The 17,912-nt window shown below is 41.7% G+C and overlaps 1 protein-coding gene across 5 annotated transcripts in view; it reads right to left on the bottom strand.

Moving 5' to 3' along the window:
* Positions 1–13,483, bottom strand: part of kiaa1522 (KIAA1522 ortholog) — a 35,186-nt gene extending 21,703 nt beyond the window's left edge. The window contains exons 1-2 of one of the 5 annotated variants that reach the window (XM_046418512.1): positions 12,952–13,483; positions 11,920–12,305 (exon numbers count right to left, since the gene is read on the bottom strand). In XM_046418512.1, coding sequence (XP_046274468.1) covers positions 11,920–12,151 — 232 coding nt within the window. In that variant the 5' untranslated portion in view covers positions 12,152–12,305; positions 12,952–13,483. Of the gene's footprint in view, positions 1–2,976; positions 7,163–11,919; positions 12,306–12,951 lie in introns of those variants that run through there. The other 4 variants (XM_046418514.1, XM_046418513.1, XM_046418516.1 and 1 more) reach the window with 4 other exon arrangements.
* Between the last annotated feature and the right edge of the window lie 4,429 nt (positions 13,484–17,912).

Genomic DNA, 17,912 nt, shown 5'->3' with positions numbered 1-17,912 from the left:
ACATAATGTGGGAAAAAAAACCCCACACCCACGGATGACCTTGACCAAAAATACAGAAAAAAAACAAGGCACTCTTTGTGTGACATCCAGTGGACTCCTACTCTGTTAAGTCTTGTATTGCCCATTATTAACAACCTCTCAGGTGTTGTGAAGGACACAGGCAGGGTTTCTGGTTGGGAACATGGCCAAAACCATATTGCAGGAGCACAGAGTGAGGATCTAGTCACTGAGTTCATCCCCTGCATGTTTCATTACCCCACTACACACAGAAGCTGTGTTAGTGCAGCGCAGACACTCCATGTACTCTGTGGTTGCTGCCTTTTCTATGGCTGTTAGCTATGGCTTACTGGTATATAAGTAAAGTCAACAACTTGGATCCAGCTTTGAGGAGAATGGCATCAAACAGCTGCACATAAATAAACATGCAATTACAATTGCATGTTAAACAATGCAGTCTTTTCTTCTTTTACTTGTTCAGTCGGAAACATTTTGTGGTAATGTGTGACAAAAAGAAGCTACAGACATCTCAAAAAACGAGAAATTCAGCCTCATTTGTGTTTTTGTGCTGTGGACGGTTGCCCATGCGTAAGGAAATCGTGTGGAATGTAGGAATGCATTCACACCCCAAGTGTCTGAATAAACTCCCCATGAATGAGGTGAAGAGTACAGGAGAACAGAAGACGACAATCACACACACCCACAGAGACACCGACCACCCTGAGAGAAAATGAAATCAAGATGTGTTTACATGCACATTCATTATCTAGAATGAGCTCAGTCCATTTTTTTCTTGCACACAAACACAAACACCATCATGATGTTTTGATAAGAGAGAAACTCTAACTGCCCAATCAGATTTACTGATGTATGCCCCCATACCATTAACACACAGGGGTCACTAAGGTCTGCTGTTACTATGGAAACCGGTGGCGTAGGGGACCAATTTCAGCCATACTGGAGAAACACGAAGTGGGATGAAGGCCGAAATGAACTGTTAAGGCAATGATAGGTTAACCTTTATTTGCAGGCTACAATATTAAAAGCAGTTACAGAAACTAACTGCAACAGAAAACAAACCTGCCAGAAGAATGGAAGTCTGACAAGAATCGATTCGTCTTGGCCTGAGTGTTATTGCTGTTTGTTTTCCAGCCAGTGTTGGTCATATTTCATTTTGTCTAATGACACAAGCAGATAAATGCATTTAGTAATATTGTAATGCACCAACTCCAACTAATGGCCATAAACCCCGACAGCTGTCTAACAAAAAAGGCACCACAAGGACAAATTCTTCCATAAATATCTGTTCATCAAAAGTTTGAAATTTCTTTAAAAATATCAGCTTGAAATGAACATGTTGGAACAGTGGACATATTTTATCAGACTTTGCCACTGCACCAACTTAGTCTTTGGGATATGGTACATTAATGTTTGCTTAAAAATATTTTTTTAGCCACTTGGGGGATGCCCAAAAAGCTGTAATCACAACACTGACATATAATTGCCATTACTCCTTTAAACTTGCCATTTGGCGGCTGTATCCAATCCAATATTCACTCTGTTTTCAGCTTTGTCTTGGTCTCTTCCAAGTCTTCAGTGACATACCTGTCTTATTCTATTCTATTATCCAACCAATCTTGAGCCAGGGTCTGCTACGAGGTGTCTGCCTACTAAAAGGCATTTTTTTCTCGCCACTGTCGCCAAGTGCTTGCTCAAGGGGTAATGTTGGGTTCTCTATACTACAATTTAAAAGAGTTTGGTCTAGACCTGCTCTAATTGGAAAGTGTCATTAGATAACTTTTGTTGTGAATTGGTGCTATTTAAATAAACTGAATTTAATTGAACTGAATTATTCTTTAGCTGCTAAATGCTCCACTTTGTTGACCAAGAAGTCATTAAACTTGTCTGTTTCCCAGTTGATGCTCATAGTTCACAGTGTTTTGCTGAAAAGAGCCGCCTGCTGCAAACTGGAAATGAGGCTAATGAGAGTGGACTGAAGAAAAACAGTAAAGTTGAGGGTCAAAAAACCAAAATGCTGAGCTGAAAGATACCAAGGAGCTCTGTTGAGTCCAGTGATAATTGGATCAACAGAGCATGAGTGACCCTTTCACATTACAGCTATTTAATTGATCCATTAACAACAATAACAATAAAAAATATACTACTATGGCTTTGGGTTTAGAGTTTGGCACAAGTGACCTGTGTCTAGAAACTCAAAGTTCACCATTCTGTCAATAATAACCCAAGAAGCAGAAAAGAGACAGGATGGAATTACACAAGAAACACAAATGGAATAAAAATAGTCCTGGAACAGAAAACAACACCTGAGAAACAGAAAATGTCAACAGCAGATGAACATTTTCTGACAATCTGTCTGAGTCAGCTTGTGTTAAACCTGTTTGTCTGGTGGTTTTTGTTGCTCCAGGGACTCTTAACAGAGACAATGATCAGTGTGGGACAGGCTACACTGTTTTCCACTGCAGGTATAGTGGTCTGGCAATAAGAAATCACAGAATTGTAAAATATCACCCACAGGATTGCATACACAAACACTGTGGCACTGAAATACACAGAGCTTTGGGGGGGGTAAACAGTGGCAAAAAAGGGTATACTCAGTTTATTCTGTTGTCCTTCTAATCTCTCAGTGGGAAACAAATCACCAGAAAACCCAACAGAAAATAAAGCCTACTGCCCACACACAGCCCGCTTCTGCTCACTTGTGCAATAGAAGGAAGCCTTGAAGCTGACTAAGGTAAAGTCAGCATGTAAATATTGTCACTCTGCATCCTACAGCTGCTTGCTGTAGGTACTAATTCACATGCACATGACCACACTCTACCTAAGTCAGCTCCTAAAATTGCTCACATTCAGATCTGATTTTACAAACCAAATGTTACTTTCCCGACAGTCAGAATAATACTGTAAGCAAACGTTTGTGAAACCTTTGCTTCTACCCCACATATCCTGCGTTCCTCTTACCTGTTTTCTGTTTGTCTTGACGTCCAAACAGCCAGGAGCTTTTAGGTCTTTCCCTGCTGGGGCTCGGAGACGAGTGTGCAGAGAAGTTTTCCTCTGTCTGGACCTTCTTCTTTTTCTGGGCGCTGTTCCCCATTTTGGGGCAGTCCTGAAGCCCCTAAAGGGGGTCTGTCATCTTGTTGTCCTGAACCTTTACATCTGTATTCCTTCTCTTAAAACGTTCCCACAGTCCCTCTTTCTCCAACATGAAAACACACTCTTGGTCAAAGTGAATAGCACGCTCCTGAATCCCTGCGGTCAAACACTTCCTGCTGATTCTATTCTGCTGACACACACACGCACATACATACACACAGAGTACAATACAATGTATGAGTGCTAAAAACCCACTGACATTCCTATAAAGCAAACACACTCCAGCGCATTTACTCTCACATACACACAGCACATTAAACACAAAACACTCAAATCAACCCTGTTATCCAAGACACTGACACACTTCCATTCCTGTACATCCAGCTGCTGAAGCAACGGCAGCATCCAACACTGACAAGCTAACTATCTATGTGTGCGTGTGTATGTGTGTGATTGAGTGTGTGTGCAAGTGCCCCTCCCACTCTCTGCCGCTGTGATCACTGAGCGCCCTAGCCGAGCATTCACACAGCTGAGCATTCTCAGTGCTGTAGAGGGGCGAACACACACACACACACACACACATTTATCTCCATCGTATGGATTCACATGCCTTTCTCTCATGGCTGTTGGCACACTTCGTTTATGTACTTCTCTTAATTCCCTCTTTTAGCAAGCAGAGATCAGTTGTCTTTTCCAAGCCCTTATAAACCCAGCAGACAGATCCTGTCAACACATTATGGTGGAGAATACACAGTCTCACACTCACACTCAAACACACACACAAGCACAGAAAGCTGCAGACGGGGTCGCTGATGTTTATGAGTAGGAATGAGTCATAAAAAAAAGGAATAAATACTGAGATAAAAGCAAGAGTGGAAACCGAAAACAGTGTAGAGGTACTCAATAATTCAAGTGATCTTCAAAGGTGCAGCTCTCCCGTCTGGTACCTTTTGAAATTCCTCACAACACACACAAGTATAAGCATACAAATGCACTGTGCTGATAAAAACTAGATAGAGCAGGATAGATGCCCCTCGACTGGTCGGACAGATCAAAGCTTGGTGTGTGACGAGAACATTCCTGCTATGCTTAGAGAAAATACAGATGCTGAGCCAGATGGGTGAGTTAGAGAAACAGGGATGATGGGGGGATTCCAGAAAAGCAGCCGTGCTTATGTTTAACAGAGCACTAACACAATATGAGACAATATTCTGCAAACATGGAGAAGCAAATCTAGAAATCAAGAGGGCAACACTAAGGAAAAGGAACACCCAGTATTTACTGAAGCTATCATCTTCCTCATTGCTTGCAGTCTGTTTCTTTCTCAGGTATGACCCACAATGATGACGTCATGACTCTTGCTGTCCTTAAATGCTGGTGACACCACACCCAGAGCTTGTGGATCAATGGCAGTGATCCAAAATGAGGTCAGCGATACATATGGCAGAATCTAATATGAAGACCATCAGCACGTAACGCGCTGAAACTAGATTTCCTGTAAATAGAGCAAGAGGAAGGTGGTGTGATGGTGAAAAGCAAGAAAACGAAACCACACGCTGCTCATCATGGTCATCCTGATCACATTTCTTCCCATCCCTCCATCCCCCACCCCTCCCATGTGTAGAGAACTGCTGGAAGATAAAAAGCCTCCAATAAAAAGCAGATTTACTGACTGGGGGAGTCGCGAGGAGGAATTGACAATCCCTTATTTTTTTCTAGAGAATGAATCGATTTGTTGTCTAAAGAGCAGAAGGAGCTATTAGCAATTTACAAATATGAATATGAAAACATACAGTGTATAAATCTGTATGAGAGAAAGAGAAATATCAGATGAGAGAGTCTGATAACGCTCAAGCTTCCCATTGCAGAGTGTAAAATGATCTGCAATAAAACACTCACAGAGAGATGCTGCCTCTTAATGCAGCTCCACCAGAACCACACCCAATACATTTGTACTGGTGGAGTGCTCCGAGCTCACTATCTCATCTGTCATAGAGCTATGAGAGCTTAACTGGAAAGTGTGTGTGTGCCTGTTGGATTGCACCCTGACTTCACCTAGGAGCTGCAATACAGCATGGCAAACACGCCCTAGATACATTTAAATAGAGTGCGATCGCATGTGTAGGACATTTGTGTAGAGGAATGCCGTTGTTAGGGAAAGTGGTTGTCAGGGTGTTCATCACCAAGGCCTCAAGGCAGGATAAGTGCATCCACCTTTCTAAATGTTTCTGTGTGCTTCTTTTTTTAAGTGTGTACTGGGAGGTCCTGGGGAGGTCTGAGACTAGTTGGGTTAACAAAAAAGTTGCAAAATCAAATACAGGCCGTCATAGTTTCACCTATATGTTATTGACGGCATCTTTTTTCCTTAGTGCACTTCTTTACAGTTTAACTTAAACATCCAATGACTCTGCCAACATCAGCCTAGCACTCCCATCTTGTGGCAAAGCACTGCTACCACAAGAAAACCTCAAGGACCTATAGTGACATCAATGCAATGCACTCAAAACCGTGTCACCCAGACTAGCAACAGTTTCAAATTGCGTGGTATGACTCAGCCTAACTCAACTCAACACACTTTTGGTACCAGGAACGTTTCTTAGTTTCATTTTCCACTGCGGCCGGCACACCGTCAATACAGGTGACAGAATGTGGCCAATCGTAACTGCAATGACAGGCGAAACTGCCACATCCTGCCATACAAAAGCAGATGCACATACTTTATAGCAACGTCAGTGTAAGCCCTCTACAGGCAAGAAAATTAATGACTGGTACAAATGCAGATTTTTCCTTGTTGTCACTTCTGTTTGTACTGGCGTGTTTGTGGTATAAACTTGCAACTGTAAAGCGTTTTGTTATGTGCAGCGTATTTTGGGCTGAATACTGGGAAAACTTCACACAGCTCTCTGTGCCACTGAGTCCTCTGTCCCTGGCTAGTCAAAAGAGTGAGGGGACACTACCCTAATATAACTTGGGCCCAAAAATATGAAGAAATGAAGAACTTTAAAAATATATTCCATGTATACTGGCTGAAGTTCTCCTGAATATCTTAACTGCAGACTTTTTCTCTGGCAAATGGACGTTTGAAGTACTTGTCAGATGGGCAAACGGCTTCAGAGAAATCCTCCAGCATCAGATATCGGGGAGCTGTGTCCAAGAATTTCTGAAACTTTCAAAAACCAACAATTCAACAGTCACACCCGCTTCATGCTGTGACTCACCCTACGTGTGAAGGTAAGGGAGTAACTGGTAAGGCTTGAACTCCTCTCTTTAGCTCTATTTTATCATTTGGAACACAACTATTTCTGTCACTTTTTCCTCCACTGTTTTATTTTAGATAACCAGTGATAAAGATGTTAAGGGTAAAACCTCATCCATACACACTAAACAGCAACTATAAAAAACAAACAAACAAAAAACAACAAAAAAACTGCAGCTAGAATACTCATTGCCTTTAGATGGAGCAAATGTTGAAATTGAAACAGTAAATACTTTCCTTTCCTTTCTTATTGTTGCAGAGAATCTACAGCCTGCTAAATATAAATATGTCAGTTTGAGCCTGTGAGGCCACAACAGGCCAGCAGATGATATGCCATAGTAAATAAAGTGGCACTGAAGTCAACAGAAAATATATGGTCCCAAATGCGACTTGGCTCAAGAGTGAATTCCTCAGTTACGTTGTCATTGTTTGGTCTATTCTTCTCTTCACTGAGAAAAAAAGAAGTCAGACAGAGAGAGCACACAGCTGGATCAGGTAAACTCTGTTCAACAGGTGTATCCATTACACCAAGTTATGTAACAGGAGCCACACACACGGTCTTGAGGGGAAATTGGTTGTATATCCATCTGTATACATACTCCTACTTCCTCACACACTGATGTCTTCCAGCTGCTCCCCCCTCCCATCAAACGCACTGCAAGTCCTACAAAACAACACATTAGCTCTTATCCCAGAAACAGTAACAGTGCAGAAAAGCTTTGGATGTTGATCACGAGTAATTTTAGTAACCCTTCTTACAAATTTAAATGTGTATCTATGGGTTATTTGCACGTGCCTTACTCTTAAATTTGGTTTAAAAAATGCATGTATGTGCATGTGTATTCCCATGAAGGTGAAATTAAATCTGATTAAGATACATATGAACAGTGGGGAGGCTTCACTCTGACATCTTATTTGAACCCTATTGTTGCCTCTCAGTATTGCTGCCACAGCAACATGCTACTCACAGTACTGTTGCCTGGGAGACGTTTACCTCACCTGCGTGGCTTTAGGTTTGTGGTGATGGATGAGGGTAGAAGGTATCTGCTTACCCAGGTAAAATTACCGCGCTCATCAAAGTGTGTGTATGTGTGTGGTGAATGTTTTTCACAGGGGACATTGTGTGGTGGCATTAAACTTTCACACTCCTCCCTCTCTGCTGTGTGCCTTTCTTTGCCCTCCACTTGCTGCCTTCATCCTGTCAAACTGTATTAAAGTGGTCCTGAGTTGTGGCCTGTAATAGAACTAAGGCTGTATACAACGTTCTCTATGTAATGAGATGTTTGCTCTTCAGTTACTCTGCTTGGTCTCTAATCTACATTATAGTTTGTGAATCTACACACCCTGACTGTTTTGTGATGTGGCAGCCACACACATACGCACGCATGCAAACAGAAAAACGCAAGCGAAGAATGGGATCCATTACAAACAAGGTTTTTATGACACAATGAACAGCATTCTCATACAGACACGTACACACAAATGACTTCACAGATGTAGAAAACAATGACTACACACATGGACGCACATGTGGAATCTCGGGGATTGTGTGAAATGACCTCAGCGCTCAAACAGCCAGCAGCTGAAGATGGGTTGTGCCGGACAAAGCAGGTAGCTGCGCTCTATACACCCTTGTCTGCGTGTGTGTGTGTGTGTGTTGAGGTGACGTAATGAGCGCTGGCACTGGGTTGGCGCCGCCCAAAGCCAAGTAATATGCTACTGACACACAAACACAGAGATACCCTCTGATACAGGGTAGCACTCGGTCACACGCCCTCACACATCACTGCAGACGTCCACACAACTTTAAACACACGCTGATTACACAGTAATAAGCAGTGAAGACCAACACACCCACAGCAGTGCTGAAAAGAGGGAATTAAGCAAGCTGAAAAGCAAATCAAAAACAGTAATATGCAGTAATGAATAGGCAAAGAGACTGAGAAAATGTGAGAGAAACAGAGATAGGTGTGTGTGTGTGTGTGTGTGTTTGTGAGTGTGTGCTAAGAGGTCACTCTAATTAAAAAAGCATTGAGAGACTGTTCCCTAAGAGTTCTCTCGAGGCTGAATGGGGCATTGTGATTCGTTGTAATCTCTCTTCTTCATCGCATAACTCTAGGCCCAATCTGGCATCCAGGCGGCCACGCACGCACACGTGCACGCTGACAGACCTTGACACAAAAACAAGGCTGATGCATGCCCCCCAATAATTTTGCACCCTCAAAGTGTATATATATATATATATATATATATATATATATATGCATACATATATGGGACAAATCTGACAAGCAGGTAGTGCTGGACTGCAGAGCTCTGGATTACTGACAAGCAGATCTGAGCCAGTCATGCAGGGATGACACAGCCAGTGTAAACCCACCAACAAAGACTCAGTGAGAGCTACACACTGCTGCATAAGCAAGAAAGTTCACCAGCTCATTTGAAGATAGGGATGTGACAGTATGTGTATTCCTCCTGTTCCATTTGGTACAGGATGTACAGTTTGGTATGCACCCAAAGAATTACTCTCAAAATACCGTATTTGTGTTTAAGTTACCACTCACATGTGTGGAACAGAAATTGTAGAGCACAGATTTTCCCCATGTTAGCCATGTTCATGGATAGTCATTGCCTCCATATGACAAATTAAGACAAATTTAAAAATAAGACAAAACAGCCTAAGATTGCAGGATCTTCCCATGACATTTGAGCCATGTTTCCACCAAGTTCAACCGCCAGTTCGGTTCAGCTCATTACACTTTAGTACGCTTATTTCTGCGTTCCCACTGTCAGTTGTGGCAACAATAGAACCACTCCACTCCATCCCGTTTTTCGTTGCCCCTTCGCTGAGGCTTCGGGTGAGCTGAGCCAATGCTAAAAGTTGTAGTTAAACGGCTGCAGAGCACTGATTATAAACCTTGTATAAAAAGCACTAGGTGCAGTGCTTTGGGAATTATCAACAGGTCAGAGCCTTACAATGCCTCAAACTCTTACAACTGTTAAATGTTTCCATGAATTGGGGGACCATGTGCTGTTGTCATTTGAAATATCATTACAACACACCCTAAAAGCTATGCAGCTGCTCAATCTGGACGTATGGGTCTGTAAACCATAAGCCAGTGTAGTCACATAGACCAGACAGAACAGGGACTGCATGAGTACATGTGCAGTATACATGTACTGTTATGACTTACGCTTTGTCTTCTCAGGTTGATAAAGTCACCCAGCGGGTTAAGGAAGAATGAACTGCAAGAGGACAGTAATTATAGTTATTTATTGGTGGGAAAACAAGCTTTCCTTACTTTCCGTGTCAGAGACAAAGTGCCAGTGAAAACAATATAATTTAACCTAATAATTAGTTCACACACACAGAGGTGAGACAATGGCTGTTCAACTTACACAGACCACCTGTGTAAGTTGACAGCAAGTCAGCTTTGACAAGATCAAGTCAACAGTTCACAGCTGACTTTGGACTATTGTGAGAGTTAAGAAAAAACAGAAGAGGACTTCATGGCAACATTTTCTCCTCAAAATAAAATGTTCAACTAATAGTAAACACATCTACAGTTATATTAGCACCACCATCTACTCATAGTCATAGTCAGCACATGAACCAAAACGATACACCCTGCATTAAGTAAAACCCAAAATGCTGTAAAACAAAGAGAGACTACAGTGAAGGAACAAGAACCTCAGCCACACTATCTATTTTGAATTTTGAGCTATTTTGAATCTGCAAGTCCTGGCTGTGTGTTCAAGATCACCTGTAGTCTGTTTCTGGGACATACTTGACAGTGGCCTATTTCAGTCTTCTGAAAAATCTGAAATAAATCTGAACCAAAATACTAAAAAAAAAACCAAAAAAAGAAAGAAAGAAAGAAATACGGTTCCCACACATTCTTGCCATCTGTGTTTGACCACATCCTCTGCTGGGGAATTATTAGCCCTACTACTAGTTAATCTTTGGTTTCAAATGGAGTCACTGTCTGTTACCCGTCCAGTATTCACAGTTTGCATTAGACCTTACAAAACCACAATGTATTGCATAATAAGGGATCATGGAAGTCCCTTTTAGATGGAACGAGCACAAAAACCACAGAAGACTAAAAAAGGTTTGAAAGACTGAGAATCTGGATATCCAAGATTTGTTGGATAGTTACTACAGTGACACACACACAATGACAGAAGAGAAAAGGATGGCTTTAGTGGTGGGACAAAAACAGGAAATGGGGACTATGGGTAATCTCTGTGCTGCCAACCAAGCAAATGCATCAGTAAACAGAAAGAGGGATTAGACCCCTGTTTCAGTCTACGGGTGAGTGTGTGTGTTACTTTGCCAAGTGATAAATTTACAGACTAATGTCCTAATGATAACCAAATCCTTATCATCTTTGCATCTTAATCCAAAACATTTCTCAGAAACATCGTGACCATACCGTCTGTGATCATGACAGTCAAAACAAGACAGAATTATACAGTAGAGCTGCCAAACAAGCAAACCATAGCTTCAAAACTCTGATCCTCTAAAATGAAACGTGACATGAGATATCCAGGAAGAAACTTCTCTCACTGATAATTGAGATTCTTCAAAATTATCCCTTTTTCAACTAATGAACACAATAAATTCCCTCGTTTGAAAGCAGTTTCAGTGAAGTTTTTCAAGTTTCTGTTAAGTTTTTTTTCTCTTAAATTTGCTTAAATTTATTTTTTGACTACTTGTGTGCAGTGCAAAAAGCTGTTGACACAACACAGACGTGAACATATGAAGTAATCATGGCAGACATATTAGCTAACTCTTGTGCACTTGTACATGGGGAAACATTGGCATTCATTTGTAGCTGTGTTCCTGACTGCCTGGCGAGGTTTGACTTTTTTTTTTTTTCTACTTTTTGTTCCACAAACTCATGAGAGAAATATCTGGCTTTTTAACAGCCAAATGCTCAGCTATGTCCGTAAAAGCTCTTTTACACCGGATATGTTGCATAAAAGGGCTTTATCCGAGTTTTTCCACTTAAAACAGTTGACTAAGGTTCATCACAATAAACCAGAACAGTGAATTTACAGATCATAAAACCAAAACAATGAGTTGAAAGATGCTAAAATGCTCCACAGTGCTGAGAGAGACTGCAGACTCATGTTATATTTCTCTGTGGGTTCATCACTATGAGCGACAGCTTTAACATTACATGTAATCGTTTGATCCATTGCTAATGTAAAAACATTGTTTCAGCTGCATTAATGACATCACACAATAACAGTACATCTGTTAGTTCAGAGTTAGATATGAGTTTCCCTGTTTGTAATACAGACTGAACTACAATGAGTGAATTTCCTAAAACTCAGCCTCCTCTAGTCAACTGTTTTTCATCAACACAAATTTTAATAAGCCTTTGATGATCAATGAATGTTGAGAAAGCCTTGAAAAACACTTCATAGTGTGTCATTTTCAGTGACCTAGGAGCTAAAGCTTCACCCTACCTACCATTAGTCTGTACAGAAACATCAGCTGAACACCTAAAATAAATAAAAGATTAAGTACATCTTGACCCACTCACCTTTAGCAGGTTCATGGTTTTGAACTCCCAGTTTGGTATCCACTGCACCATTACCAGTTCGGTTCAGCCCATTAGCGATGCTCTTCTTCTTCCGGCTTCCCTTCAACCAGCTGAAGGCTTGTCCCAGGGAGCTTCCCGGCTTCTTCTGCCCACGCTGAGCTCTTGCCTCTCTAGCTAAGATCTCAGTGATGTCCCTGGGCACCAGGTCGCCTGTTGACCTCCTCCGGGACATCCTGGAGGTCCTAGGAGCTAAGGGCTGGTATCTCCCGGATCGGTACGTCTTCTGTCAGGAACAAGTCAAAGGGACTGAAATCTCTCTGCTCTCCAGGATTCGACGTCCCTCTGAGACCTCACTCAGTGCCTCTGTTTTCCCTGTCTGTCACCACCTGGGACAACAATGAGATCAGCAGGATGAGTGAGAGAGAGCAAGACGAAAAGACAGAAAAATAGGATAAAAATGCCATAAAAAGCCAGAGAGAGGATAGTGACATGAGAGTAGATGCATTAGAAAAGGGAGACGAACTGAAGTAAGTAAAAATGGCATGGTGTTTTTTCAAACTAAAGAGGGAAATTTTAAGAAGATAAAAGGCTTAAATAGGAAAATATACTACCCTGTTAACAATGTATCAAGCACATTTGCACATTACCCTACTAAGATTTTCCCTCCACTCCTCTGCCCCCACTCTCTCCCTTTCTCTATTCTCTCATTTTTGTGTATGTAGAAGACAAGCCCCAGGGAGGAGAGCTGGACCTCTGCAACGTTTATGTATGTGTGTGTATGCATGTGTGACATGTGGTTCACATCAGCAGAAAAGTGTGTATGGCTGAGTTAGAGAAGAGAAAGAAACTCAATTCAATAGAACTGGCAGTGGGAAAAAAATACTTCAAATGCATACTTTCTACTTCATAAACACATTTAAAGAACACAAATGAATACATGCACTTCGTCAAGCTGCTTGATGTCACATTAGCAAACAAAGCAAAATATGTTCAATAAAATGGTAAGAAAGGACAAAACAGTATGGAACTTACTCAGCGAGCTTGCTGTCCTCTTCTCCGCTCCCCTCTTTTCTCTCAGCCTGAGAACGGCTTTGCAGAGAGTGTGTGTGCATGTGTATGTGTGTGTTTAGCAGAGTGAATGAAGCTCCATGCTCTCTGAGTCCCTCCCTCTGTATGAGAGCCGGCCTCTGTTCCCACCTCTCACAGTGGTGTTAGGAGTTAGCCACACTATACCAGTGCTAGCTGCTTCTCCTCTAGACAGCTGGCAGTCAGAACATTAGCTTCAGCATGGAGTTTTTCACTTGAGCTGCATTAGCAACATTAGTAGTTTCTTGTCCTGCTGTTGGCTTTCCTTTTGTCCTTGCTATTAGCCACCTCTCCGGGGATCAGGTGCAGCCATCCCAGTCTCCCTCAGCGGGGGTACCCCTGGGTCGTGAGGCGTTATGGCAGCTTGGAATGAAAAATACACACCTTGGACCGGTGTAGCCATAGATAGATCACCCTATAAGCCAAAACAGAAGAGAGAATGTCTGTTGTAACTCTTGTGTAGTTTTCACAGAGGGGATTTTCTTTGAGTAACAAAAAGGAAAACTGATGACAAAGTTTCCTGGGAAACAACTCAGCAGCCCAGTGTTAGAAAGATGTCCTGATGCAAAGGTGAAGACGTTCAGCTGTTTTTCTGCAGATAAGAAGGAGTGGCTTTTTTTCCCCTGTCACTGTGTGGCCAGGTAGAAACCTGATACCCCTTGTTAAACATGATAAACACACACACACACAGACAGACAGGTAGGGCTAGCCATAAGGGACCAGTTACCTTTAAGTCATGTCCAGTAGTCCTGAACCTCAAGCCCACACAAGCTCTGTCGCTGAACTCTGTGGTGAGTTTCAAATTGCACTGTAGCAGAGACCAGACAAGCTGACATCACTGTATGTGGGGGAGACGCTTGTCAGAAGTGGGTGGAGTGCACATGTGTGTTGTGGGACTGGCTCATCTCGTTTGAACATGGAGAGAACCCACTGGGGTAAGGAAGGGGAAGCAAGAGGACATAAGGTGGGGGAGGTGTAGCAGCCTTGGGGGAACAGACTGAGAAACACCTGTGACTGCAGTCCACAATACAATTTCTCAAATAGCAACAAGAGGCTTCATGTAACTATTTCTATGTTGACTGAACAGAGCTGCATTTTGTAAAATTGTAATATCTGTACCCATAAAACTGAAACTGAGATATTGCTGTTAAACATGGAAACCCCCTCCTCCCAACAGAAATATCCTTGAAGAGAATACAGCCACATGTAAAGTAACTCAAAAACCTGGGGTTTTAGCTTTCATAGCCACAATGAAAAGCAATAAAAACCTTACAAAGCACCTGGCTTAACAAAAAAAAAAGAAATTTTACACTCAGTTTTCCAGCCAGTCCAGAGACTTTCTTTTCTGTCTTCTCAGCTAAAACCACTATCAACTACTGACTGAAAATCGATTCTAACCAGATCAGCATGCTAAATATTACCTAACTCTTGCACTGTCATATTCACAAGTTTCATCTATTGTCAGTGAACTGTGGGACAGTGTCTTCATTTAGCTCCGGAGATGAGGCAAACCAAATTACCTGTCTGCTGGGATTCCAGGGCTAAATCTGGCACCTGACCTAAGGATATCACTGTCAGTATGACACGTGCTGCAACTTTAATGGCCTTCTTGCCTCAAGTTGATCATACACCCTCAATTAGTAATCATACATCTGTAGTGAATTTGCATAATACACTAAATATTATGTCAAATAAACATGCAGCAGTTTCCCTTAAAATCATTGCAATTTTATTTGTTTTTTATATCAAAAAAGAACACAAAAATCTGACCCTCTGCACGGGTCAGATGAGTGATGATCCATGACTTCTCTGTGTGTGGATATGTCTTTTTGGACGCAAGTGGAAGGGGAATCCATACTGAGCACATGTGTTGGGAGGAGTTAAGTGAGTCATAGTTTAGTTCACTCATGCCTAACAGATTGAAATGTTTAAACGTTTCCATGGTGATACAATAAAAAACAGCCACCCTCTGTATGTCTGCGAGGGAGCGGTACAGTCTCTGTGCAAGTGTGTGTGCAGAAAGAGGTACAAAATCATTAACCACCAGAACACTCTGAGCCTACTGGGGAATGTATCACCGATCCTCCCTGTTTCCCCGTGTGTCCCTCTTTCTCCACCTCGATTTTTCTCGCTCAACTGTTGTAGCTACATGTGCTGGCTATGTTGACATGCACGCCCATATACTTTTCAAGGTTTCCTCTCACTAAAGAGCATATACCATTTTAATAATACCTTTGTTTGGAAGGTACAACTTAAGATAATTTTAGAATAAGATATACCACATAAGAGGCAATTGGACTCATTGCCTATATAGTTTCAACAAACTTAGTTCAATATCATTAGTGGAGGGATACAGACACGCAGGAATTCTCCTAATTCATGGACACATGAATTCAGCACAATCAGCACATCATCTCATCTCACTGAAGGTCAGCAGGTATTTCACACCCTTATGTACCCGATGCACAAAGCCTTTGTGAGATAAGTCTGCATTCCATGTGGACATAATTATAGAGATATTCAGGAACTGCTTCTGTGTAATTATTCACAGAAAATGAGTTACAATGTGGAATACTGTGTGCTTAAAAAACATGCCCACTGCCCAAGACAAGTTTGTAAACTGTCTGTAATCCATAACAGCCAGCATATGAAGCCTATGGTGCCTCACAAATACAGGTGGTGCATAAGGACAAAATCCTGTGTCACAAATACGGCCATTTTGATTTCACACCACAATATTGGTATCTACCATGATATAGTAAATTTTTGAAAAAATCAACAAGGGTATGGTTTATCGATAAAATAACCACATCCTAATGGCGTTTCTTGGCTAATCCTGCAGCTCTTTGAGGCACAGCAATGCTTTAAAGCAGACATTAAGAGTCTCCCCTCGCACTGTAGAATCATCAGAAACACTACCAACAGCAACACCAATGTTCTGTCATTGACCTGTGTGTATGTGTTAGATGGAACTGAAAGAAGGCTGCAGGCAGGAAATCCGTACTGCCGGTTGGGATAAACCCAGTTCTCTTGGACCAGCATTATCATTCCCGACCTGCTTTTGTGCTGTGACAGACGCATTCTTTCTGCGCTGACTGCTTCACTCCATCCATTTCCCAAACAAAAGCATACAATACTGAAACTGCATCAAAAAACACCAAAACAGGTCTCAACTTTTCTGTTGTTTTGCTCCAAAAGTTCTATAACATGTGTGCATGTTCATTCCCTATGCATTTCGAAGAACCAATGAGTAATCAAAAGCCCTGAAAAAAGAACAAAACTCTCCAAAATTACATTCCACAGCCCACTATTTATAACAACAACCAACTAAGAGGATGGGAGGGATCTAAAGGGAGGCCAAAGAGAAGGAGAAATGTGGACAGAGAGGGAATTGTGGTTTGAAATATTAGTTTTAGAGAGAAGAGGGAGAGGTTCCAGGTTGATACTCAGCTGTGAAACACACAGAGGGGATTCCTCTGTGCAACAGAGACAGCTTTGTCTCACCAGTCTATGACTGGAATAGATGTTACAGTCTCTGTTGGCAGTGAGTTCTGGTTGAAAAAGGAGTCTTGAAAGAGGAATGAACAAAAGTGAAAACCAAAGTGGTTCAAGTAAAAAAAAAAAAAAAAAGTAAAAAGGTGGAGCTAAAAAAAAAAAAAAAAAAACCTCTCTGACCCCACTGCACTTTAGTTTGCTCTGTCTGGACACGTTGCCCTGGGTGGTAGGGACAGCGACTCACTGTCCATATCACATTCCTAAGTTATACAGTTGTAAGAGCAGGAGGGACGTGTCCATTTCATTGCCTTCATGAAACAAGGGAAAAAGAGGAGAAATAATGTTGAGTCATGTCTCTGGTGAGTGGGCTAAGCGAGATGAGATCTTCAGGAAAAAAGAAAATATGGGTTGAACCTGCTGAAAATGAAGCTGTAAGAGTTGGCTGTCTGTTTAATGGGGCCTCTAGGGAACAATTTTGTCCAACAGCCAGATGACAAAGACAATAAGGCTGAAGGAGGGTCGTTTGTTTGTACCTAAAAAAGCAGCATTCTTGAAACAGTACAGTTTGTGATTCTTAAAGTTACTACACTATTATTCCAAAGAACGGGTGTGTAATTCAACCCCCGGTAACAAATCACAGAACATACCTATATTCCACGAATAATGGAGAATGTATTTCCATTCTGTAATCTATGTTCACTTCTGTCATCAGTTACTTCTTCTTGAGCGTGGAGTCGTAACTTTGACCTTAGAACAGTGTTTCTCCCCATCTGATACTATCTAGAGATGAGGAGGAGGAAGGGATTTCCATGTGTGTATAACCCCATCACAGATCATCTTTGTGACCCTTAAGCCATCCATCAGGTTTTATTAGCCAATCAGTGTTTGCTTCTGCCTAGACAAGTTGAAGATGGCCTGATAATGGCTCTTGCTTGAAGTTGACATCGCCTTTCCTACGTATACATACAGAGACATAAATTAAATAAAGGTAATGCATTTTTAGAAATGGACCGCGCCGGAGCTTGCGCTTTCATTAGAAGATTAAACAACAAAACACAGTCAGAACAAACATGCAAAGCCCTTTGCGTCTGACGTTCTGTGAAATGTCTGCACAGTGGACAGTAAAATATTTCCCAGAATCCAGGAGTGTTCAGAGCCAAAACACACTGACTTTGTACAGAGCCAAATCATACACACAGGAAGATTTACACACACAGACTTAGACACAATTTACTCTAACAAAACCATGCAGAAATATTAAGGCCTCGATGTAAAATACTTGTTAAACTTGTTTATAGTTGGACCCTGTCTCTTTAAGCTTTGGTTGATGCCAGATTAACTGACCAGTTCAAACCCTAACCAAACTTAATACCTTGTTTAGTCTTGGAGTTAATTATGGTTGGTTACTCCAT

The sequence above is a fragment of the Scatophagus argus genome, chromosome 17, assembly GCF_020382885.2.
Source record: "Scatophagus argus isolate fScaArg1 chromosome 17, fScaArg1.pri, whole genome shotgun sequence".
Taxonomy (NCBI): Eukaryota; Metazoa; Chordata; class Actinopteri; family Scatophagidae; genus Scatophagus; species Scatophagus argus.
This window is presented reverse-complemented; position numbering and strand designations above follow the sequence as displayed.